The following is a 26358-nucleotide window of genomic DNA, read 5'->3' as shown; positions in this document are numbered from 1 at the left end:
ATGCGAGGACACTCATTCAGTTCGCCTAGACGACTTCAGGCTAGCCACCAGCTGAACTGAGGCATGCGGACGCCTTTAGATGGAAACAGAGCATTTTGGGCCTTTTTGGTAAAACACTGTATGGAAATGTGTCATATGCAGACAGTCATTTGGGACTTGAGCGTCTCACTGTAGAACTCCCCCTGTCACCTGGGCGATGTTCCTTTAACATTTACATTTTAGTCATTTAGCAGACGCTCTTATCCAGAGCGACTTCCAGGAGCAATTAGGGTTAAATGCCTTGCTCAAGGGCACATTGGCAGATGTTTCAACCAGTCGGCTCGGGGATTCGAACCAGCAACCTTTTGGTTACTGGCCCAAAGCTCTTAACCGCTAGGCTACCTGCCGTTCAGTAGGTCACACTGTAGCTACAATGTTTTGTAACAGAAAATGAAAACAAGTTTTCTTATTAGACAAATTCACTTAGTACCTCGGACTACATCACAATTTTAAAGTGTTTCAAAACGTTTTCTCCCTACTGGACACAACCCGGGTATTTATGAGGTTGACATTTCTACATTTAGTGTCTTCCATCCCCGTTTAATAATGACTTCTATTCAGATGAAACAAGACTAAGAGAGTTTAGGAGGTGATAAGAATAGCTAGTTAAATAGGTGATTAAACAGGTGTTTCTTGGAAAAGATTCCAAAAGGCTTTGCTACCATCTCTTCTGTTAGGTGTCTGGCTCTGGAATGGCAACGCGCTTCATTTCAAAGTAGACTGCTTCTAATTTCTGCTTCAATGGCCTCTAACTTCAATACCTGAAGTAGTGATGTCAGATGATGTTGAGGGATGTGATGGAACGTGTCATCCCTGAAAGAGATGGGGAGGTCGTCTCGTTAATCATTTTAACCAAGCAGGGGTGTCACTTCTCAGATTGTGTCATAAGCCCCATAGTGGCATTTCAATGATGGATTATTTAACCCGCCCCACTCCCCTTCCCTTGCTTCTGCACACAATGACAATCTCTTCCTGGAAGAGAGAGAGGACGATCTATCATTCAGTGTAACTCTGCCAAGCTGTTCTTTCAATTCTATCTACTGTTATAGATAGATGGTTCCCCTGGAGTCCTCATGTCACCCCTGGAATACAGCGATGGATGGGTGACGAGATGTCACCCCTGGACTACAGGGATGGATGGGTGACGAGATGTCACCCCTGGACTACAGGGATGGATGGGTGACGAGATGTCACCCCTGGACTACAGGGATGGATGGGTGACTAGATGTCACCCCTGGACTACAGGAATGGATGGGTGATGAGATGTCACCCCTGGAATACAGGGATGGATGGGTGACGAGATGTCACCCCTGGACTACAGGGATGGATGGGTGACGAGATGTCATCCCTGGACTACAGGGATGGATGGGTGACGAGATGTCACCCCTGGACTACAGGGATGGATGGGTGACGAGATGTCACCCCTGGACTACAGGGATGGATGGGTGACGAGATGTCACCCCTGGACTACAGGGATGAATGGGTGAATAGATGGTTCTCCTGGACTACAGGGATGGATGGTGAATAGATGGTTCTCCTGGACTACAGGGATGGATGGGTGACTAGATTTCACCCCTGGACTACAGGGATGGATGGGTGACAAGATGGTTCTCCTGGACTACAGGGATGGATGGGTGAATAGATGGTTCTCCTGGACTACAGGGATGGATGGTGAATAGATGGTTCTCCTGGACTACAGGGATGAATGGGTGAATAGATGGTTCTCCTGGACTACAGGGATGGATGGGTGAATAGAGGGTTCTCCTGGACTACAGGGATGGATGGTGAATAGATGGTTCTCCTGGACTACAGGGATGGGTGGTGAATAGATGGTTCTCCTGGACTACAGGGATGGATGGGTGAATAGATGGTTCTCCTGGACTACAGGGATGGGTGGTGAATAGATGGTTCTCCTGGACTACAGTGATGGATGGTGAATAGATGGTTCTCCTGGACTACAGGGATGGATGGGTGAATAGATGGTTCTCCTGGACTACAGGGATGAATGGGTGAATAGATGGTTCTCCTGGACTACAGGGATGGATGGTGAATAGATGGTTCTCCTGGACTACAGGGATGAATGGGTGAATAGATGGTTCTCCTGGACTACAGGGATGGATGGTGAATAGATGGTTCTCCTGGACTACAGGGATGAATGGGTGAATAGATGGTTCTCCTGGACTACAGGGATGGATGGTGAATAGATGGTTCTCCTGGACTACAGGGATGGATGGTGAATAGATGGTTCTCCTGGACTACAGGGATGGATGGGTGAATATATGGTTCTCCTGGACTACAGGGATGAATGGGTGAATAGATGGTTCTCCTGGACTACAGGGATGGATGGGTGACTAGATGGTTCTCCTGGACTACAGGGATGGATGGTGAATAGATGGTTCTCCTGGACTACAGGGATGGATGGGTGAATAGATGGTTCTCCTGGACTACAGGGATGGATGGGTGAATAGATGGTTCTCCTGGACTACAGGGATGGATGGGTGAATAGATGGTTCTCCTGGACTACAGGGATGGATGGTGAATAGATGGTTCTCCTGGACTACAGGGATGGATGGTGAATAGATGGTTCTCCTGGACTACATGGATGGATGGGTGAATAGATGGTTCTCCTGGACTACAGGGATGGATGGTGAATAGATGGTTCTCCTGGACTACAGGGATGGATGGGTGAATAGATGGTTCTCCTGGACTACAGGGATGGATGGTGAATAGATGGTTCTCCTGGACTACAGGGATGGATGGTGAATAGATGGTTCTCCTGGACTACAGGGATGGATGGGTGAATAGATGGTTCTCCTGGACTACAGGATGGATGGGTGAATAGATGGTTCCCCTGGACTACAGGTATGAATGGGTGAATAGATGGTTCTCCTGGACTACAGGGATGAATGGGTGAATAGATGGTTCTCCTGGACTACAGGGATGGAAGGGTGAATAGATGGTTCTCCTGGACTACAGGGATGGATGGTGAATAGATGGTTCTCCTGGACTACAGGGATGGATGGGTTAATATATGGTTCTCCTGGACTACAGGGATGGATGGGTGAATAGATGGTTCTCCTGGACTACAGGGATGGATGGGTGAATAGATGGTTCTCCTCGACTACAGGGATGGATGGGTGAATAGATGGTTCTCCTGGACTACAGGGATGAATGGGTGAATAGATGGTTCTCCTGGACTACAGGGATGAATGGGTGAATAGATTGTTCTCCTGGACTACAGGGATGGAAGGGTGAATAGATGGTTCTCCTAGACTACAGAGATGGATGGTGAATAGATGGTTCTCCTGGACTACAGGGATGGGTGGGTGAATAGATGGTTCTCCTGGACTACAGGGATGAATGGGTGAATAGATGGTTCTCCTGGACTACAGGGATGGATGGGTGAATAGATGGTTCTCCTGGACTACAGGGATGAATGGGTGAATAGATGGTTCTCCTGGACTACAGGGATGGATGGGTGAATATATGGTTCTCCTGGACTACAGGGATGAATGGGTGAATAGATGGTTCTCCTGGACTACAGGGATGGATGGTGAATAGATGGTTCTCCTGGACTACAGGGATGGATGGTGAATAGATGGTTCTCCTGGACTACAGGGATGAATGGGTGAATAGATGGTTCTCCTGGACTACAGGGATGAATGGGTGAATAGATGGTTCTCCTGGACTACAGGGATGGATGGTGAATAGATGGTTCTCCTGGACTACAGGGATGAATGGGTGAATAGATGGTTCTCCTGGACTACAGGGATGAATGGGTGAATAGATGGTTCTCCTGGACTACAGGGATGGATGGGTGAATAGATGGTTCTCCTGGACTACAGGGATGAATGTGTGAATAGATGGTTCACCTGGACTACAGGGATGGATGGGTGAATAGATGGTTCTCCTGGACTACAGGGATGAATGGGTGAATAGATGGTTCTCCTGGACTACAGTGATGGATGGGTGAATAGATGGTTCTCCTGGACTACAGGGATGGATGGTGAATAGATGGTTCTCCTGGACTACAGGGATGGATGGTGAATAGATGGTTCTCCTGGACTACAGGGATGGATGGTGAATATATGGTTCTCCTGGACTACAGGGATGGATGGGTGAATATATGGTTCTCCTGGACTACAGGGATGGATGGGTGAATAGATGGTTCTCCTGGACTACAGGGATGGATGGTGAATAGATGGTTCTCCTGGACTACAGGGATGGATGGGTGAATAGATGGTTCTCCTGGACTACAGGGATGGATGGTGAATAGATGGTTCTCCTGGACTACAGGGATGGATGGGTGAATAGATGGTTCTCCTGGACTACAGGGATGGATGGTGAATAGATGGTTCTCCTGGACTACATGGATGGATGGGTGAATAGATGGTTCTCCTGGACTACAGGGATGGATGGGTGAATAGATGGTTCTCCTGGACTACAGGGATGGATGGGTGAATAGATGGTTCTCCTGGACTACAGGGATGGATGGGTGAATAGATGGTTCTCCTGGACTACAGGGATGGATGGGTGAATAGATGGTTCTCCTGGACTACAGGGATGGATGGGTGAATAGATGGTTCTCCTGGACTACAGGGATGGGTGGTGAATAGAAGGTTCTCCTGGACTACAGGGATGGATGGTGAATAGATGGTTCTCCTGGACTACAGGGATGAATGGGTGAATAGATGGTTCTCCTGGACTACAGGGATGGATGGGTGAATAGATGGTTCTCCTGGACTACAGGGATGGATGGTGAATAGATGGTTCTCCTGGACTACAGGGATGAATGGGTGAATAGATGGTTCTCCTGGACTACAGGGATGGATGGGTTAATATATGGTTCTCCTGGACTACAGGGATGGATGGGTGAATAGATGGTTCTCCTGGACTACAGGGATGGATGGGTTAATATATGGTTCTCCTGGACTACAGGGATGGATGGGTGAATAGATGGTTCTCCTGGACTACAGGGATGGATGGGTTAATATATTGTTCTCCTGGACTACAGGGATGGATGGGTTAATATATGGTTCTCCTGGACTACAGGGATGGATGGTGAATAGATGGTTCTCCTGGACTACAGGGATGGATGGTGAATAGATGGTTCTCCTGGACTACAGGGATGGGTGGTGAATAGATGGTTCTCCTGGACTACAGGGATGGATGGGTGAATAGATGGTTCTCCTGGACTACAGGGGTGGATGGTGAATAGATGGTTCTCCTGGACTACAGGGATGGATGGGTGAATAGATGGTTCTCCTGGACTACAGGGATGGATGGGTGAATAGATGGTTCTCCTGGACTACAGGGATGGATGGGTGAATAGATGGTTCTCCTGGACTACAGGGATGGATGGTGAATAGATGGTTCTCCTGGACTACAGGGATGGATGGGTGAATAGATGGTTCTCCTGGACTACAGGGATGAATGGGTGAATAGATGGTTCTCCTGGACTACAGGGATGGATGGTGAATAGATGGTTCTCCTGGACTACAGGGATGAATGGGTGAATAGATGGTTCTCCTGGACTACAGGGATGGATGGGTGAATAGATGGTTCTCCTGGACTACAGGGATGGATGGGTGAATAGATGGTTCACCTGGACTACAGGGATGGATGGTGAATAGATGGTTCTCCTGGACTACAGGGATGGATGGGTGAATAGATGGTTCTCCTGGACTACAGGGATGGATGGGTGAATAGATGGTTCTCCTGGACTACAGGGATGGATGGGTTAATATATGGTTCTCCTGGACTACAGGGATGGGTGGGTGAATAGATGGTTCTCCTGGACTACAGGGATGGATGGTGAATAGATGGTTCTCCTGGACTACAGGGATGGATGGGTGAATAGATGGTTCTCCTGGACTACAGGGATGGATGGTGAATAGATGGTTCTCCTGGACTACAGGGATGGATGGGTGAATAGATGGTTCTCCTGGACTACAGGGATGGATGGTGACAAGATGGTTCTCCTGGACTACAGGGATGAATGGGTGAATAGATGGTTCTCCTGGACTACAGGGATGGATGGTGAATAGATGGTTCTCCTGGACTACAGGGATGAATGGGTGAATAGATGGTTCTCCTGGACTACAGGGATGGATGGGTGAATAGATGGTTCTCCTGGACTACAGGGATGGATGGGTGACGAGATGTCACCCCTGGACTACAGGGATGGATGGGTGACGAGATGTCACCCCTGGACTACAGGGATGGATGGGTGACGAGATGTCACCCCTGGACTACAGGGATGAATGGGTGAATAGATGGTTCTCCTGGACTACAGGGATGGATGGTGAATAGATGGTTCTCCTGGACTACAGGGATGGATGGGTGACTAGATTTCACCCCTGGACTACAGGGATGGATGGGTGACAAGATGGTTCTCCTGGACTACAGGGATGGATGGGTGAATAGATGGTTCTCCTGGACTACAGGGATGGATGGTGAATAGATGGTTCTCCTGGACTACAGGGATGAATGGGTGAATAGATGGTTCTCCTGGACTACAGGGATGGATGGGTGAATAGAGGGTTCTCCTGGACTACAGGGATGGATGGTGAATAGATGGTTCTCCTGGACTACAGGGATGGGTGGTGAATAGATGGTTCTCCTGGACTACAGGGATGGATGGGTGAATAGATGGTTCTCCTGGACTACAGGGATGGGTGGTGAATAGATGGTTCTCCTGGACTACAGTGATGGATGGTGAATAGATGGTTCTCCTGGACTACAGGGATGGATGGGTGAATAGATGGTTCTCCTGGACTACAGGGATGAATGGGTGAATAGATGGTTCTCCTGGACTACAGGGATGGATGGTGAATAGATGGTTCTCCTGGACTACAGGGATGAATGGGTGAATAGATGGTTCTCCTGGACTACAGGGATGGATGGTGAATAGATGGTTCTCCTGGACTACAGGGATGAATGGGTGAATAGATGGTTCTCCTGGACTACAGGGATGGATGGTGAATAGATGGTTCTCCTGGACTACAGGGATGGATGGTGAATAGATGGTTCTCCTGGACTACAGGGATGGATGGGTGAATATATGGTTCTCCTGGACTACAGGGATGAATGGGTGAATAGATGGTTCTCCTGGACTACAGGGATGGATGGGTGACTAGATGGTTCTCCTGGACTACAGGGATGGATGGTGAATAGATGGTTCTCCTGGACTACAGGGATGGATGGGTGAATAGATGGTTCTCCTGGACTACAGGGATGGATGGGTGAATAGATGGTTCTCCTGGACTACAGGGATGGATGGGTGAATAGATGGTTCTCCTGGACTACAGGGATGGATGGTGAATAGATGGTTCTCCTGGACTACAGGGATGGATGGTGAATAGATGGTTCTCCTGGACTACATGGATGGATGGGTGAATAGATGGTTCTCCTGGACTACAGGGATGGATGGTGAATAGATGGTTCTCCTGGACTACAGGGATGGATGGGTGAATAGATGGTTCTCCTGGACTACAGGGATGGATGGTGAATAGATGGTTCTCCTGGACTACAGGGATGGATGGTGAATAGATGGTTCTCCTGGACTACAGGGATGGATGGGTGAATAGATGGTTCTCCTGGACTACAGGATGGATGGGTGAATAGATGGTTCCCCTGGACTACAGGTATGAATGGGTGAATAGATGGTTCTCCTGGACTACAGGGATGAATGGGTGAATAGATGGTTCTCCTGGACTACAGGGATGGAAGGGTGAATAGATGGTTCTCCTGGACTACAGGGATGGATGGTGAATAGATGGTTCTCCTGGACTACAGGGATGGATGGGTTAATATATGGTTCTCCTGGACTACAGGGATGGATGGGTGAATAGATGGTTCTCCTGGACTACAGGGATGGATGGGTGAATAGATGGTTCTCCTCGACTACAGGGATGGATGGGTGAATAGATGGTTCTCCTGGACTACAGGGATGAATGGGTGAATAGATGGTTCTCCTGGACTACAGGGATGAATGGGTGAATAGATTGTTCTCCTGGACTACAGGGATGGAAGGGTGAATAGATGGTTCTCCTAGACTACAGAGATGGATGGTGAATAGATGGTTCTCCTGGACTACAGGGATGGGTGGGTGAATAGATGGTTCTCCTGGACTACAGGGATGAATGGGTGAATAGATGGTTCTCCTGGACTACAGGGATGGATGGGTGAATAGATGGTTCTCCTGGACTACAGGGATGAATGGGTGAATAGATGGTTCTCCTGGACTACAGGGATGGATGGGTGAATATATGGTTCTCCTGGACTACAGGGATGAATGGGTGAATAGATGGTTCTCCTGGACTACAGGGATGGATGGTGAATAGATGGTTCTCCTGGACTACAGGGATGGATGGTGAATAGATGGTTCTCCTGGACTACAGGGATGAATGGGTGAATAGATGGTTCTCCTGGACTACAGGGATGAATGGGTGAATAGATGGTTCTCCTGGACTACAGGGATGGATGGTGAATAGATGGTTCTCCTGGACTACAGGGATGAATGGGTGAATAGATGGTTCTCCTGGACTACAGGGATGAATGGGTGAATAGATGGTTCTCCTGGACTACAGGGATGGATGGGTGAATAGATGGTTCTCCTGGACTACAGGGATGAATGTGTGAATAGATGGTTCACCTGGACTACAGGGATGGATGGGTGAATAGATGGTTCTCCTGGACTACAGGGATGAATGGGTGAATAGATGGTTCTCCTGGACTACAGTGATGGATGGGTGAATAGATGGTTCTCCTGGACTACAGGGATGGATGGTGAATAGATGGTTCTCCTGGACTACAGGGATGGATGGTGAATAGATGGTTCTCCTGGACTACAGGGATGGATGGTGAATATATGGTTCTCCTGGACTACAGGGATGGATGGGTGAATATATGGTTCTCCTGGACTACAGGGATGGATGGGTGAATAGATGGTTCTCCTGGACTACAGGGATGGATGGTGAATAGATGGTTCTCCTGGACTACAGGGATGGATGGGTGAATAGATGGTTCTCCTGGACTACAGGGATGGATGGTGAATAGATGGTTCTCCTGGACTACAGGGATGGATGGGTGAATAGATGGTTCTCCTGGACTACAGGGATGGATGGTGAATAGATGGTTCTCCTGGACTACATGGATGGATGGGTGAATAGATGGTTCTCCTGGACTACAGGGATGGATGGGTGAATAGATGGTTCTCCTGGACTACAGGGATGGATGGGTGAATAGATGGTTCTCCTGGACTACAGGGATGGATGGGTGAATAGATGGTTCTCCTGGACTACAGGGATGGATGGGTGAATAGATGGTTCTCCTGGACTACAGGGATGGATGGGTGAATAGATGGTTCTCCTGGACTACAGGGATGGGTGGTGAATAGAAGGTTCTCCTGGACTACAGGGATGGATGGGTGAATAGATGGTTCTCCTGGACTACAGGGATGAATGGGTGAATAGATGGTTCTCCTGGACTACAGGGATGGATGGGTGAATAGATGGTTCTCCTGGACTACAGGGATGGATGGTGAATAGATGGTTCTCCTGGACTACAGGGATGAATGGGTGAATAGATGGTTCTCCTGGACTACAGGGATGGATGGGTTAATATATGGTTCTCCTGGACTACAGGGATGGATGGGTGAATAGATGGTTCTCCTGGACTACAGGGATGGATGGGTTAATATATGGTTCTCCTGGACTACAGGGATGGATGGGTGAATAGATGGTTCTCCTGGACTACAGGGATGGATGGGTTAATATATTGTTCTCCTGGACTACAGGGATGGATGGGTTAATATATGGTTCTCCTGGACTACAGGGATGGATGGTGAATAGATGGTTCTCCTGGACTACAGGGATGGATGGTGAATAGATGGTTCTCCTGGACTACAGGGATGGGTGGTGAATAGATGGTTCTCCTGGACTACAGGGATGGATGGGTGAATAGATGGTTCTCCTGGACTACAGGGGTGGATGGTGAATAGATGGTTCTCCTGGACTACAGGGATGGATGGGTGAATAGATGGTTCTCCTGGACTACAGGGATGGATGGGTGAATAGATGGTTCTCCTGGACTACAGGGATGGATGGGTGAATAGATGGTTCTCCTGGACTACAGGGATGGATGGTGAATAGATGGTTCTCCTGGACTACAGGGATGGATGGGTGAATAGATGGTTCTCCTGGACTACAGGGATGAATGGGTGAATAGATGGTTCTCCTGGACTACAGGGATGGATGGTGAATAGATGGTTCTCCTGGACTACAGGGATGAATGGGTGAATAGATGGTTCTCCTGGACTACAGGGATGGATGGGTGAATAGATGGTTCTCCTGGACTACAGGGATGGATGGGTGAATAGATGGTTCACCTGGACTACAGGGATGGATGGTGAATAGATGGTTCTCCTGGACTACAGGGATGGATGGGTGAATAGATGGTTCTCCTGGACTACAGGGATGGATGGGTGAATAGATGGTTCTCCTGGACTACAGGGATGGATGGGTTAATATATGGTTCTCCTGGACTACAGGGATGGGTGGGTGAATAGATGGTTCTCCTGGACTACAGGGATGGATGGTGAATAGATGGTTCTCCTGGACTACAGGGATGGATGGGTGAATAGATGGTTCTCCTGGACTACAGGGATGGATGGTGAATAGATGGTTCTCCTGGACTACAGGGATGGATGGGTGAATAGATGGTTCTCCTGGACTACAGGGATGGATGGTGACAAGATGGTTCTCCTGGACTACAGGGATGGATGGGTGAATAGATGGTTCTCCTGGACTACAGGGATGGATGGTGAATAGATGGTTCTCCTGGACTACCGGGATGGATGGGTGAATAGATGGTTCTCCTGGACTACAGGGATGGATGGGTGAATAGATGGTTCTCCTGGACTACAGGGATGGATGGGTGAATAGATGGTTCTCCTGGACTACAGGGATGGATGGGTGAATAGATGGTTCTCCTGGACTACAGGGATGGATGGTGAATAGATGGTTCTCCTGGACTACAGGGATGGATGGGTGAATAGATGGTTCTCCTGGACTACAGGGATGGATGGGCCAAGGAAGGCCCTCCCCACTGCTGTCTGTCACACTACCAATATGTCACTATGACTGCTATTTATTTATCTATATCTCCTGCCCTCTGAATCACAAACTACAATCTGTAGAAAAGTTCATTACTGTCAATTACTGTCAATCAAACTCTTCGTCTGCAAAGGGAATAGGGTGCCATTTGGAACACAACCACACTGATCTGTTAGGGATTATGACTGACGTGTTGTTGATTTGAATCTCATCTCTGAGTGATTCCTCCTCTAACCTCAGTGTGTATACTGTCTACACGTCTGTCCATTGACATTGACTGAAATTCCTTTCAGAGTGACTCTATAGCCTAAGTGTGTGTCTACACGTGTGTCCCCTGACAGGGTATCATCCAGAAGATAGCAGACATCCACAAGGTGAAGTGTGTTTCCTGTCTGGGCCTGCGTCTCAGCCACCTGCGCTCAGGGAACATCCACTGGCTGCACCCCGACATGGGGGTGTCCCGCGTCAGGGAGAGGTACGAGCTGCTCCACCCTCAGGACGAGTGGAGGTAAGAACTAGGACAGAGACATACTGTATGAAGCGATATTTACACTGCTGATCCCTGGTCCCAGTTCTGTCCGTGTGTGCTGTTTGACCAACTCCTATTGTCATTGTTGCTTTGGCAAGACAGCACAAACTGATCTGGGAGCAGGCTACATAGCCACGTTGAAATAGTGTATAAAGCCACATCTACACTGATCTGTCACCTGAACAGCCTTGACGCCGCCGCCTTTATGCATATTGGCTCCATGTAATTCTGCTTTAATATAAATATTCAAACACTTCCTATGAATACCATCATCATATGCATAAATGCATTATAAGTGCATGTACAGCACCTTATGAGCTTTGCATAACTTAAGTCATAACTCAATTATGTGAGTAAGCCATCCGGGCTACAGCCTTGCCCCTTGAAACGCTTGACCGTGCTTTAACTGTCTAACTAGTGCTCACTAGCTAAAATGGCAGATTTCCTAGGCCTGTTTTTTGGAAGAGAAAATCTGGGAACAAATTTGGTTGTTTTAATGGATTCAGACCAGTGGCAAAGCCAAGGGGCTAAAGTATGTCACGGATAGAAGTGACCTTGTTACCAGGGAGATGTGTGCAGTCTATGTCGCTGCAAGGCGCTTGGTTATTTAATCAATGTAGTAAGGGGATGAAATCAGGACTTTATGTGCCTTGCATTTTCAAATGTAAACCCACTGATGGGGGAATTGGGCAGAGTTGCAATGGAACCGAAAATCAATTGTTGCCATCCTGTCAGTTGGGCCGAGTGGCCTTGAATTTCCTTCCAATCCGCCTGCATAAATCATGGTTCCACAGAAGCAGGCTGAAAACCCTTCATATGGCGTTCCAGTGGAATTAGGCCTCTATGGGCTGAGATACATGTTTCCTCCTGTCTCATCACTCTTATTGGAAGGGAAATTAGACTACAATGAGAGATTCACTGACAAAGTCAAGTGAGAAAGTGTTGAGGAGGAGAGTAATTAGAGAGGACTGAACTATCTGTTGATGTGATCTCAGTGTTGGAGCCTAATGCTGATAGATTCCCTTCCTGACTGAGTTAAGATATGGAGAGAGAAATGCCATATCAGAGATAGCAGAGCAATGTCTAGACAGCTTTTATTTATTTGATATTTCACACTGTACTCCCCCTCACCTCTGCTTCCTTCATGGCCAGACAGGGCAGTGTGTTGACATGTTTGGGAGGTACAGGACGTGTTTTACAACTGTATCCAGCCTTCCTCTAACAGACACTACTGTTCTCTGGGCAGGTTGTTTCTCACTCACCTTATTATAACTTTGTGTCTGTGTGTGCTTGTGTGTGCGCTTGTGTGTGTGCTTGTGTGTGTGCCTGTGTGTGTGCTTGTGTGTGTGCTTGTGTGTGTGCTTGTGTGTGTGCTTGTGTGCATGTGCGCATGCGTCTCTTCAATTCTGAAATGTGTCCAGCTGGAAGATTTGAATAATGTAGCAGGCCTAGATAGATGTTCCCAAAGAATAAAAACATGACAGCAGGCGTTTCATGACTCAGTTTAAACCCTGGCCACCTGTCCGTCTCAGAATTCTATATGAATCCCAACTGTGCTGTTCACAAATCAAGATGGAACGTAACTGTTCTGTGAATGTGAATGTTCTAAGAATACTCAACGATACAATACGTTCTACCTCGCGGAACAACCTGTTCTGCTCCTAAGCAGCATTGTATTTGCATAGGACGGTAGGAGCTACCATTGAACACAGTGAGATAATACATGCTTTATACTGTAGACCACAACCACCACAGCAGAGCTCATTCTGTCTGTCCCCACCTCATCTCAGTCAGGCATCAGTGCAGAAGTAATGGAGCTAAATAATAGAGAGGAAATGAATTGACTGTGTGCTATTGTTAGTGGTTCTCTGCTGAAGTTAGCTCAGGGGATACTCAGTGACTGTGCTGCTCATTCATTATGAAATAGTCTATTTATTCAGCCTTAATTCCGTCTGGCGATAGAATAAGACCTGTATCGTCAGTAATAGCAAAAATAAAACACCACTCAGATGCTGTAGTTGTTTAACACAGGAAGTAGACCTATTGCAGTGTCCATTTGTTACATTTCTGTTGTTTAGAGCCTTTCAATGTCTGCATCCCAAATGGTTCCATGTTACCTTTAAAGTGCACTACTTTTGACCAGGGCCTGTAGGGGCTATATAGGAAACCATTTGGGACGCATACCGTGTCAGACCACATGCTATGTGTCTCATTAGCCCTGCATTCCTCACCAGGCTGTACAAGGCCGTTGAAAGGAAGAATGGATAATGGATGGATATCTGTGTGTGTGTGGGGGGGGGGGGGTTGACCTCGTCTCAATGCTTTCATGCCATGGAGCCTGTTACTGCTTGTCTTTCTGTGTCTCCGTTGTTGAGCTGGTGAATGGTGCGTAGGTTGCACAATAAAAGCAAGCGATTGATACATTAGGAGAAAATGATCCTAATTTACGTTATTGTCGAAAGGAAATTTATCTTGAACATTGGCTCTCGCAGTCGTATCAATAGCATGTTCATCGAAGAAACATTCTAGAACACTGGTTCAATGGAAGTGTTGACAGAGCAGCAGACACTCTAAAATACTCATTCAATACCCATGACACTGTCCTCAAGCCATTCGTACAGACAGCAAATGAATGCCTTTTACACATAGAATCTCAATGTACTGAGTCATGTACCTTCCACTGGCTGCTGTTCTATTATCTCTCTCTGGTGTAGATCACAGCTGACTAGAAACACCAGAACTACCAAGACCAGGAAAGGTTTTCTCTAGTCAGAGACTTTGTAATTAGAAGGAACAGGCTTAGAACAGAGTTTGAACAAGCAGCTATTTCAAGCAGTTCAGTAGTTTATTTCACCTTGTAGGTTGATCAGAAGGCTGTGGCTGGATGCTGTAGTTATTCCAGGAATGATCATTGAGGTCTCTCCCTGCCAAAGGTAATGATGATGATGTCTCGATGATGTCTATGCCTATATAGGGCACTAATTTTGACCAGGGCCCATAAGGTTCTGGTCAAACGTAGTGCACTATGTAGGTAATAGGGTGCCATTTGGGACGCAGACTCAGTCTCACTGATCTCTTTGATAAGTTCCATATGAAAGGATCCTCTGGGAAAGTACAGAATAATGACAACGTGCTGACTTGTACCATACAGCTTCCACATTCACAGCGCTGTATAATAACACAGAGGTTGTTAGATATCAAAGCAGCATTCTGTCTGTCCTAACTCTTCTGTATCAATGCGTTCCTTTGGAACCTTGTTTCTGAGCCGTCCTTCATCCTCGTTAGCATCGAGCTAACCATATGGCATTTCTTTCTCCACAGGTATGAGCTACGGATACGCTACTTGCCAAAAGGATTCTTGAACCATTTTTCAGAAGATAAACCTACACTGAACTACTTCTACCATCAGGTGAGGAAAGAAACCATATTCATATTGAGTTGGGACCGTCAGGTGTGGACAGAAACCATATTCAGATTGAGTTATGACTGTCAGGTGTGGACAGAAACCATATTCAGATTGAGTTGGGACTGTCAGGTGAGGACAGAAACCATATTCAGATTGAGTTATGACTGTCAGGTGTGGACAGAAACCATATTCAGATTGAGTTATGACTGTCAGGTGTGGACAGAAACCATATTCAGATTGAGTTGGGACTGTCAGGTGTGGACAGAAACCATATTCATATTGAGTTGGGACTGTCAGGTGTGGACAGAAACATTACATTTACATTTAAGTCATTTGGCAGATGCTCTTATCCAGAGCGACTTACAAATTGGTGACTTCACCTTATGACATCCAGTGGAACAGCCACTTTACAATAGTGCATCTAAATCATTTAAGGGGGGCGTGAGAAGGATTACTTTATCCTATCCTAGGTATTCCTTAAAGAGGTGGGGTTTCAGGTGTCTCCGGAAGGTGGTGATTGACTCCGCTGTCCTGGCGTCGTGAGGGAGTTTGTTCCACCATTGGGGGGCCAGAGCAGCGAACAGTTTTGACTGGGCTGAGCGGGAACTGTACTTCCTCAGTGGTAGGGAGGCGAGCAGGCCAGAGGTGGATGAACGCAGTGCCCTTGTTTGGGTGTAGGGCCTGATCAGAGCCTGGAGGTACTGCGGTGCCGTTCCCCTCACAGCTCCGTAGGCAAGCACCATGGTCTTGTAGCGGATGCGAGCTTCAACTGGAAGCCAGTGGAGAGAGCGGAGGAGCGGGGTGACGTGAGAGAACTTGGGAAGGTTGAACACCAGACGGGCTGCGGCGTTCTGGATGAGTTGTAGGGGTTTAATGGCACAGGCAGGGAGCCCAGCCAACAGCGAGTTGCAGTAATCCAGACGGGAGATGACAAGTGCCTGGATTAGGACCTGCGCCGCTTCCTGTGTGAGGCAGGGTCGTACTCTGCGGATGTTGTAGAGCATGAACCTACAGGAACGGGCCACCGCCTTGATGTTAGTTGAGAACGACAGGGTGTTGTCCAGGATCACGCCAAGGTTCTTAGTGCTCTGGGAGGAGGACACAATGGAGTTGTCAACCGTGATGGCGAGATCATGGAACGGGCAGTCCTTCCCCGGGAGGAAGAGCAGCTCCGTCTTGCCGAGGTTCAGCTTGAGGTGGTGATCCGTCATCCACACTGATATGTCTGCCAGACATGCAGAGATGCGATTCGCCACCTGGTCATCAGAAGGGGGAAAGGAGAAGATTAATTGTGTGTCGTCTGCATAGCAATGATAGGAGAGACCATGTGAGGTTATGACAGAGCCAAGTGACTTGGTGTATAGCGAGAATAGGAAAGGCCCAGAACAGAGCCCTGGGGGACACCAGTGGTGAGAGCGCGTGGTGAGGAGACAGATTCTCGCCACGCCACCTGGTAGGAGCGACCTGTCAGGTAGGACGCAATCCAAGCGTGGGCCGCGCCGGAGACGCCCAACTCGGAGAGGGTGGAGAGGAGGATCTGATGGTTCACAGTATCGAAGGCAGCCGATAGGTCTAGAAGGAAGAGAGCAGAGGAGAGAGAGTTAGCTTTAGCAGTGCGGAGCGCCTCCGTGATACAGATAAGAGCAGTCTCAGTTGAATGACTAGTCTTGAAACCTGACTGATTTGGATCAAGAAGGTCATTCTGAGAGAGATAGCGGGAGAGCTGGCCAAGGACGGCACGTTCAAGAGTTTTGGAGAGAAAAGAAAGAAGGGATACTGGTCTGTAGTTGTTGACATCGGAGGGATCGAGTGTAGGTTTTTTCAGAAGGGGTGCAACTCTCGCTCTCTTGAAGACGGAAGGGACGTAGCCAGCGGTCAGGGATGAGTTGATGAGCGAGGTGAGGTAAGGGAGAAGGTCTCCGGAAATGGTCTGGAGAAGAGAGGAGGGGATAGGGTCAAGCGGGCAGGTTGTTGGGCGACCGGCCGTCACAAGAAGCGAGATTTCATCTGGAGAGAGAGGGGAGAAAGAGGTCAGAGCACAGGGTAGGGCAGTGTGAGCAGAACCAGCGGTGTCGTTTGACTTAGCAAACGAGGATCGGATGTCGTCGACCTTCTTTTCAAAATGGTTGACAAAGTCATCTGCAGAGAGGGAGGGGGGGGGAGGGGGAGGAGGATTCAGGAGGGAGGAGAAGGTGGCAAAGAGCTTCCTAGGGTTAGAGGCAGATGCTTGGAATTTAGAGTGGTAGAAAGTGGCTTTAGCAGCAGAGACAGAGGAGGAAAATGTAGAGAGGAGGGAGTGAAAGGATGCCAGGTCCGCAGGGAGGCGAGTTTTCCTCCATTTCCGCTCGGCTGCCCGGAGCCCTGTTCTGTGAGCTCGCAATGAGTCGTCGAGCCACGGAGCGGGAGGGGAGGACCGAGCCGGCCTGGAGGATAGGGGACATAGAGAGTCAAAGGATGCAGAAAGGGAAGAGAGGAGGGTTGAGGAGGCAGAATCAGGAGATAGGTTGGAGAAGGTTTGAGCAGAGGGAAGAGATGATAGGATGGAAGAGGAGAGAGTAGCGGGGGAGAGAGAGCGAAGGTTGGGACGTCACGATACCATCCGAGTAGGGGCAGTGTGGGAAGTGTTGGATGAGAGCGAGAGGGAAAAGGATACAAGGTAGTGGTCGGAGACTTGGAGGGGAGTTGCAATGAGGTTAGTGGAAGAACAGCATCTAGTAAAGATGAGGTCGAGCGTATTGCCTGCCTTGTGAGTAGGGGGGAAGGTGAGAGGGTGAGGTAAAAAGAGGAGAGGAGTGGAAAGAAGGAGGCAGAGAGGAATGAGTCAAAGGTAGACGTGGGGAGGTTAAAGTCGCCCAGGACTGTGAGAGGTGAGCCGTCCTCAGGAAAGGAGCTTATCAAGGCATCAAGCTCATTGATGAACTCTCCGAGGAACCTGGAGGGCGATAAATGATAAGGATGTTAAGCTTGAAAGGGCTGGTAACTGTGACAGCATGGAATTCAAAGGAGGCGATAGACAGATGGGTAAGGGGAGAAAGAGAGAATGACCACTTGGGAGAGATGAGGATCCCGGTGCCACCACCACGCTGACCAGAAGCTCTCGGGGTGTGCGAGAACACGTGGGCGGACGAAGAGAGAACAGTAGGAGTAGCAGTGTTATCTGTGGTGATCCATGTTTCCGTCAGTGCCAAGAAGTCGAGGGACTGGAGGGAGGCATAGGCTGAGATGAACTCTGCCTTGTTGGCCGCAGATCGGCAGTTCCAGAGGCTACCGGAGACCTGGAACTCCACGTGGGTCGTGCGCGCTGGGACCACCAGATTAGGGTGGCCGCGGCCACGCGGTGTGGAGCGTTTGTATGGTCTGTGCAGAGAGGAGAGAACAGGGATAGATAGACACATAGTTGACAGGCTACAGAAGAGGCTACGCTAATGCAAAGGAGATTGGAATGACAAGTGGACTACATGTCTCGAATGTTCAGAAAGTTAAGCTTACGTAGCAAGAATCTTATTGACTAAAATGATTGAAATGATACAGTACTGCTGGAGTAGGCTAGCTGGCAGTGGCTGCGTTGTTGACTTTGTAGGCTAGCTGGCAGTGGCTGCGTTGTTGACACTACACTAATCAAGTCGTTCCGTTGAGTGTAATAGTTTCTACAGTGCTGCTATTCGGGGGCTAGCTGGCTAGCTAGCAGTGTTGATTATGTTACGTTACGTTAAAAGAACGACAATAGCTGGCTAGCTAACCTAGAAAATCGCTCTAGACTACACAATTGTCTATGATACAAAGACGGCTATGTAGCTAGCTAGCTACGATCAAACAAATCAAACCGTTGTACTGTAATGAAGTGAAATGAAAATGTGATACTACCTGTGGAGTGAAGCGGAATGTTGACCGGGTTGTTGAAGTTCTATTCGGTAGACGTTGGCTAGCTGTTGGCTAGCTAGCTAGCAGAATCTCCTACGTTAAGGACGACAAATAGCTGGCTAGCTAACCTCGGTAAATTAAGATAATCACTCTAAGTCTACACACTCTAAACAACACAATTATCTTGGATACGAAGACAGCAAAGACAACTATGTAGCTAGCTAACACTACACTAATCAAGTTGTTCAGTTGAGTGTAATAGTTTCTACAGTGCTGGTATTCGGTAGACGGTGGACGTTAGCTAGCAGCTGGGCAGATAGCAGTGTAGACTACGTTAGGACGACGAAATACGATAATTACGCAATTATCCATATTCAGATTGAGTTGGGACTGTCAGGTGAGGACAGAAACCATATTCATATTGAGTTGGGACTGTCAGGTGTGGACAGAAACCATATTCAGATTGAGTTGGGACTGTCAGGTGTGGACAGAAACCATATTCAGATTGAGTTGGGACTGTCAGGTGTGGACAGAAACCATATTCAGATTGAGTTGGGACTGTCAGGTGTGTACAGAAACCATATTCATATTGAGTTGGGACTGTCAGGTGTGGACAGAAACCATATTCATATTGAGTTATGACTGTCAGGTGTGGACAGAAACCATATTCAGATTGAGTTGGGACTGTCAGGTGTGGACAGAAACCATATTCATATTGAGTTATGACTGTCAGGTGAGGACAGAAACCATATTCATATTGAGTTGGGACTGTCAGGTGTGGACAGAAACCATATTCATATTGAGTTATGACTGTCAGGTGTGGACAGAAACCATATTCATATTGAGTTATGACTGTCAGGTGTGGACAGAAGCCATATTCAGATTGAGTTGGGACTGTCAGGTGTGGACAGAAACCATATTCATATTGAGTTGGGACTGTCAGGTGTGGACAGAAACCATATTCATATTGAGTTGGGACTGTCAGGTTTGGACAAAAACCATATTCATATTGAGTTGGGACTGTCAGGTGTGGACAGAAACCATATTCATATTGAGTTATTACTGTCAGGTGTGGACAGAAACCATATTCAGATTGAGTTATGACTGTCAGGTGTGGACAGAAACCATATTCATATTGAGTTGGGACCGTCAGGTGTGGACAGAAACCATATTCATATTTAGTTGGGACTGTCAGGTGTGGACAGAAACCATATTCATATTGAGTTGGGACCGTCAGGTGTGGACAGAAACCATATTCAGATTGAGTTATGACTGTCAGGTGTGGACAGAAACCATATTCAGATTGAGTTATGACTGTCAGGTGTGGACAGAAACCATATTCAGATTGAGTTATGACTGTCAGGTGTGGACAGAAACCATATTCAGATTGAGTTGGGACTGTCAGGTGTGGACAGAAACCATATTCAGATTGAGTTGGGACTGTCAGGTGTGGACAGAAACCATATTCAGATTGAGTTGGGACTGTCAGGTGTGGACAGAAACCATATTCATATTGAGTTGGGACTGTCAGGTGTGGACAGAAACCATATTCATATTGAGTTGGGACTGTCAGGTGTGGACAGAAACCATATTCAGATTGAGTTGGGACTGTCTGTTGTGGACAGAAACCACATTCATATTGAGTTATGAATGTCAGGTGTGGACAGAAACCATATTCAGATTGAGTTGGGACTGTCTGTTGTGGACAGAAACCACATTCATATTGAGTTATGACTGTCAGGTGTGGACAGAAACCATATTCAGATTGAGTTATTACTGTCAGGTGTAGACAGAAACCATATTCCGATTGAGTTGGGACTGTCAGGTGTGGACAGAAACCACATTCATATTGAGTTATGACTGTCAGGTGTGGACAGAAACCATATTCAGATTGAGTTGGGACTGTCAGGTGTGGACAGAAACCACATTCATATTGAGTTATGACTGTCAGGTGTGGACAGAAACCATATTCAGATTGAGTTGGGACTGTCAGGTGAGGACAGAAACCATATTCATATTGAGTTATGAATGTCAGGTGTGGACAGAAACCATATTCAGATTGAGTTGGGACTGTCTGTTGTGGACAGAAACCACATTCATATTGAGTTATGACTGTCAGGTGTGGACAGAAACCATATTCAGATTGAGTTATTACTGTCAGGTGTAGACAGAAACCATATTCCGATTGAGTTGGGACTGTCAGGTGTGGACAGAAACCACATTCATATTGAGTTATGACTGTCAGGTGTGGACAGAAACCATATTCAGATTGAGTTGGGACTGTCAGGTGAGGACAGAAACCATATTCATATTGAGTTGGGACTGTCAGGTGTGGACAGAAACCATATTCATATTGAGTTATGACTGTCAGGTGAGGACAGAAACCATATTCATATTGAGTTGGGACTGTCAGGTGAGGACAGAAACCATATTCATATTGAGTTGGGACTGTCAGGTGTGGACAGAAACCATATTCATATTGAGTTATGACTGTCAGGTGTGGACAGAAACCATATTCATATTGAGTTATGACTGTCAGGTGTGGACAGAAACCATATTCATATTGAGTTATGACTGTCAGGTGTGGACAGAAGCCATATTCAGATTGAGTTGGGACTGTCAGGTGTGGACAGAAACCATATTCATATTGAGTTGGGACTGTCAGGTGTGGACAGAAACCATATTCATATTGAGTTGGGACTGTCAGGTTTGGACAAAAACCATATTCATATTGAGTTGGGACTGTCAGGTGTGGACAGAAACCATATTCATATTGAGTTATTACTGTCAGGTGTGGACAGAAACCATATTCAGATTGAGTTATGACTGTCAGGTGTGGACAGAAACCATATTCATATTGAGTTGGGACCGTCAGGTGTGGACAGAAACCATATTCATATTTAGTTGGGACTGTCAGGTGTGGACAGAAACCATATTCATATTGAGTTGGGACCGTCAGGTGTGGACAGAAACCATATTCAGATTGAGTTATGACTGTCAGGTGTGGACAGAAACCATATTCAGATTGAGTTATGACTGTCAGGTGTGGACAGAAACCATATTCAGATTGAGTTGGGACTGTCAGGTGTGGACAGAAACCATATTCAGATTGAGTTGGGACTGTCAGGTGTGGACAGAAACCATATTCAGATTGAGTTGGGACTGTCAGGTGTGGACAGAAACCATATTCATATTGAGTTGGGACTGTCAGGTGTGGACAGAAACCATATTCATATTGAGTTGGGACTGTCAGGTGTGGACAGAAACCATATTCAGATTGAGTTATGACTGTCAGGTGTGGACAGAAACCATATTCAGATTGAGTTATGACTGTCAGGTGTGGACAGAAACCATATTCAGATTGAGTTGGGACTGTCAGGTGTGGACAGAAACCATATTCAGATTGAGTTGGGACTGTCAGGTGTGGACAGAAACCATATTCAGATTGAGTTGGGACTGTCAGGTGTGGACAGAAACCATATTCATATTGAGTTGGGACTGTCAGGTGTGGACAGAAACCATATTCATATTGAGTTGGGACTGTCAGGTGTGGACAGAAACCATATTCAGATTGAGTTGGGACTGTCTGTTGTGGACAGAAACCACATTCATATTGAGTTATGACTGTCAGGTGTGGACAGAAACCATATTCAGATTGAGTTGGGACTGTCTGTTGTGGACAGAAACCACATTCATATTGAGTTATGACTGTCAGGTGTGGACAGAAACCATATTCAGATTGAGTTATTACTGTCAGGTGTAGACAGAAACCATATTCCGATTGAGTTGGGACTGTCAGGTGTGGACAGAAACCACATTCATATTGAGTTATGACTGTCAGGTGTGGACAGAAACCATATTCAGATTGAGTTGGGACTGTCAGGTGTGGACAGAAACCATATTCATATTGAGTTATGACTGTCAGGTGAGGACAGAAACCATATTCATATTGAGTTGGGACTGTCAGGTGTGGACAGAAACCATATTCATATTGAGTTATGACTGTCAGGTGTGGACAGAAACCATATTCATATTGAGTTATGACTGTCAGGTGTGGACAGAAGCCATATTCAGATTGAGTTGGGACTGTCAGGTGTGGACAGAAACCATATTCATATTGAGTTGGGACTGTCAGGTTTGGACAAAAACCATATTCATATTGAGTTGGGACTGTCAGGTGTGGACAGAAACCATATTCATATTGAGTTATTACTGTCAGGTGTGGACAGAAGCCATATTCAGATTGAGTTATGACTGTCAGGTGTGGACAGAAACCATATTCATATTGAGTTGGGACTGTCAGGTGTGGACAGAAACCATATTCATATTTAGTTGGGACTGTCAGGTGTGGACAGAAACCATATTCATATTGAGTTATGACTGTCAGGTGTGGACAGAAACCATATTCATATTGAGTTATGACTGTCAGGTGTGGACAGAAGCCATATTCAGATTGAGTTGGGACTGTCAGGTGTGGACAGAAACCATATTCATATTGAGTTGGGACTGTCAGGTTTGGACAGAAACCATATTCAGATTGAGTTATTACTGTCAGGTGTAGACAGAAACCATATTCCGATTGAGTTGGGACTGTCAGGTGTGGACAGAAACCACATTCATATTGAGTTATGACTGTCAGGTGTGGACAGAAACCATATTCAGATTGAGTTGGGACTGTCAGGTGTGGACAGAAACCATATTCATATTGAGTTATGACTGTCAGGTGAGGACAGAAACCATATTCATATTGAGTTGGGACTGTCAGGTGTGGACAGAAACCATATTCATATTGAGTTATGACTGTCAGGTGTGGACAGAAACCATATTCATATTGAGTTATGACTGTCAGGTGTGGACAGAAGCCATATTCAGATTGAGTTGGGACTGTCAGGTGTGGACAGAAACCATATTCATATTGAGTTGGGACTGTCAGGTTTGGACAAAAACCATATTCATATTGAGTTGGGACTGTCAGGTGTGGACAGAAACCATATTCATATTGAGTTATTACTGTCAGGTGTGGACAGAAGCCATATTCAGATTGAGTTATGACTGTCAGGTGTGGACAGAAACCATATTCATATTGAGTTGGGACTGTCAGGTGTGGACAGAAACCATATTCATATTTAGTTGGGACTGTCAGGTGTGGACAGAAACCATATTCATATTGAGTTATGACTGTCAGGTGTGGACAGAAACCATATTCATATTGAGTTATGACTGTCAGGTGTGGACAGAAGCCATATTCAGATTGAGTTGGGACTGTCAGGTGTGGACAGAAACCATATTCATATTGAGTTGGGACTGTCAGGTTTGGACAAAAACCATATTCATATTGAGTTGGGACTGTCAGGTGTGGACAGAAACCATATTCATATTGAGTTATTACTGTCAGGTGTGGACAGAAGCCATATTCAGATTGAGTTATGACTGTCAGGTGTGGACAGAAACCATATTCATATTGAGTTGGGACTGTCAGGTGTGGACAGAAACCATATTCATATTTAGTTCGGACTGTCAGGTGTGGACAGAAACCATATTCATATTGAGTTGGGACCGTCAGGTGTGGACAGAAACCATATTCAGATTGAGTTATGACTGTCAGGTGTGGACAGAAACCATATTCAGATTGAGTTATGACTGTCAGGTGTGGACAGAAACCATATTCAGATTGAGTTATGACTGTCAGGTGTGGACAGAAACCATATTCAGATTGAGTTGGGACTGTCAGGTGTGGACAGAAACCATATTCAGATTGAGTTATGACTGTCAGGTGTGGACAGAAACCATATTCAGATTGAGTTATGACTGTCAGGTGTGGACAGAAACCATATTCAGATTGAGTTATGACTGTCAGGTGTGGACAGAAACCATATTCAGATTGAGTTATGACTGTCAGGTGTGGACAGAAACCATATTCATATTTAGTTATGACTGTCAGGTGTGGACAGAAACCATATTCAGATTGAGTTATGACTGTCAGGTGTGGACAGAAACCATATTCAGATTGAGTTGGGACTGTCAGGTGTGGACAAAAACCATATTCAGATTGAGTTGGGACTGTCAGGTGTGGACAGAAACCATATTCAGATTGAGTTGGGACTGTCAGGTGTGGACAGAAACCATATTCATATTTAGTTATGACTGTCAGGTGTGGACAGAAACCATATTCAGACTGAGTTGGGACTGTCAGGTGTGGACAGAAACCATATTCATATTGAGTTATGACTGTCAGGTGTGGACAGAAACCATATTCATATTGAGTTATGACTGTCAGGTGTGGACAGAAACCATATTCATATTGAGTTGGGACTGTCAGGTGTGGACAGAAACCATATTCATATTGAGTTATTACTGTCAGGTGTGGACAGAAACCATATTCAGATTGAGTTATGACTGTCAGGTGTGGACAGAAACCATATTCATATTGAGTTGGGACCGTCAGGTGTGGACAGAAACCATATTCATATTTAGTTGGGACTGTCAGGTGTGGACAGAAACCATATTCATATTGAGTTGGGACCGTCAGGTGTGGACAGAAACCATATTCAGATTGAGTTATGACTGTCAGGTGTGGACAGAAACCATATTCATATTGAGTTGGGACCGTCAGGTGTGGACAGAAACCATATTCATATTTAGTTGGGACTGTCAGGTGTGGACAGAAACCATATTCATATTGAGTTGGGACCGTCAGGTGTGGACAGAAACCATATTCAGATTGAGTTATGACTGTCAGGTGTGGACAGAAACCATATTCAGATTGAGTTATGACTGTCAGGTGTGGACAGAAACCATATTCAGATTGAGTTATGACTGTCAGGTGTGGACAGAAACCATATTCAGATTGAGTTGGGACTGTCAGGTGTGGACAGAAACCATATTCAGATTGAGTTGGGACTGTCAGGTGTGGACAGAAACCATATTCAGATTGAGTTGGGACTGTCAGGTGTGGACAGAAACCATATTCATATTGAGTTGGGACTGTCAGGTGTGGACAGAAACCATATTCATATTGAGTTGGGACTGTCAGGTGTGGACAGAAACCATATTCAGATTGAGTTGGGACTGTCTGTTGTGGACAGAAACCACATTCATATTGAGTTATGACTGTCAGGTGTGGACAGAAACCATATTCAGATTGAGTTGGGACTGTCTGTTGTGGACAGAAACCACATTCATATTGAGTTATGACTGTCAGGTGTGGACAGAAACCATATTCAGATTGAGTTATTACTGTCAGGTGTAGACAGAAACCATATTCCGATTGAGTTGGGACTGTCAGGTGTGGACAGAAACCACATTCATATTGAGTTATGACTGTCAGGTGTGGACAGAAACCATATTCAGATTGAGTTGGGACTGTCAGGTGTGGACAGAAACCATATTCATATTGAGTTATGACT

At 46.5% G+C, this 26358-nt stretch overlaps 1 protein-coding gene across 1 annotated transcript in view; it reads left to right on the top strand.

Annotated features, from left to right (window-relative positions):
• Positions 1 to 11668, top strand: part of LOC135520960 (focal adhesion kinase 1-like) — a 41558-nt gene extending 29890 nt beyond the window's left edge. The window contains exon 3 of the mRNA XM_064946842.1: positions 11498 to 11668. Within this exon, the coding sequence (XP_064802914.1) occupies positions 11498 to 11668 (171 nt within the window). The remainder of the gene's footprint in view (positions 1 to 11497) is intronic.
• Positions 11669 to 26358: the final 14690 nt, after the last annotated feature.

Source organism: Oncorhynchus masou, chromosome 29, assembly GCF_036934945.1.
Source record: "Oncorhynchus masou masou isolate Uvic2021 chromosome 29, UVic_Omas_1.1, whole genome shotgun sequence".
Lineage (NCBI taxonomy): Eukaryota > Metazoa > Chordata > Actinopteri > Salmoniformes > Salmonidae > Oncorhynchus > Oncorhynchus masou.
This window is presented reverse-complemented; position numbering and strand designations above follow the sequence as displayed.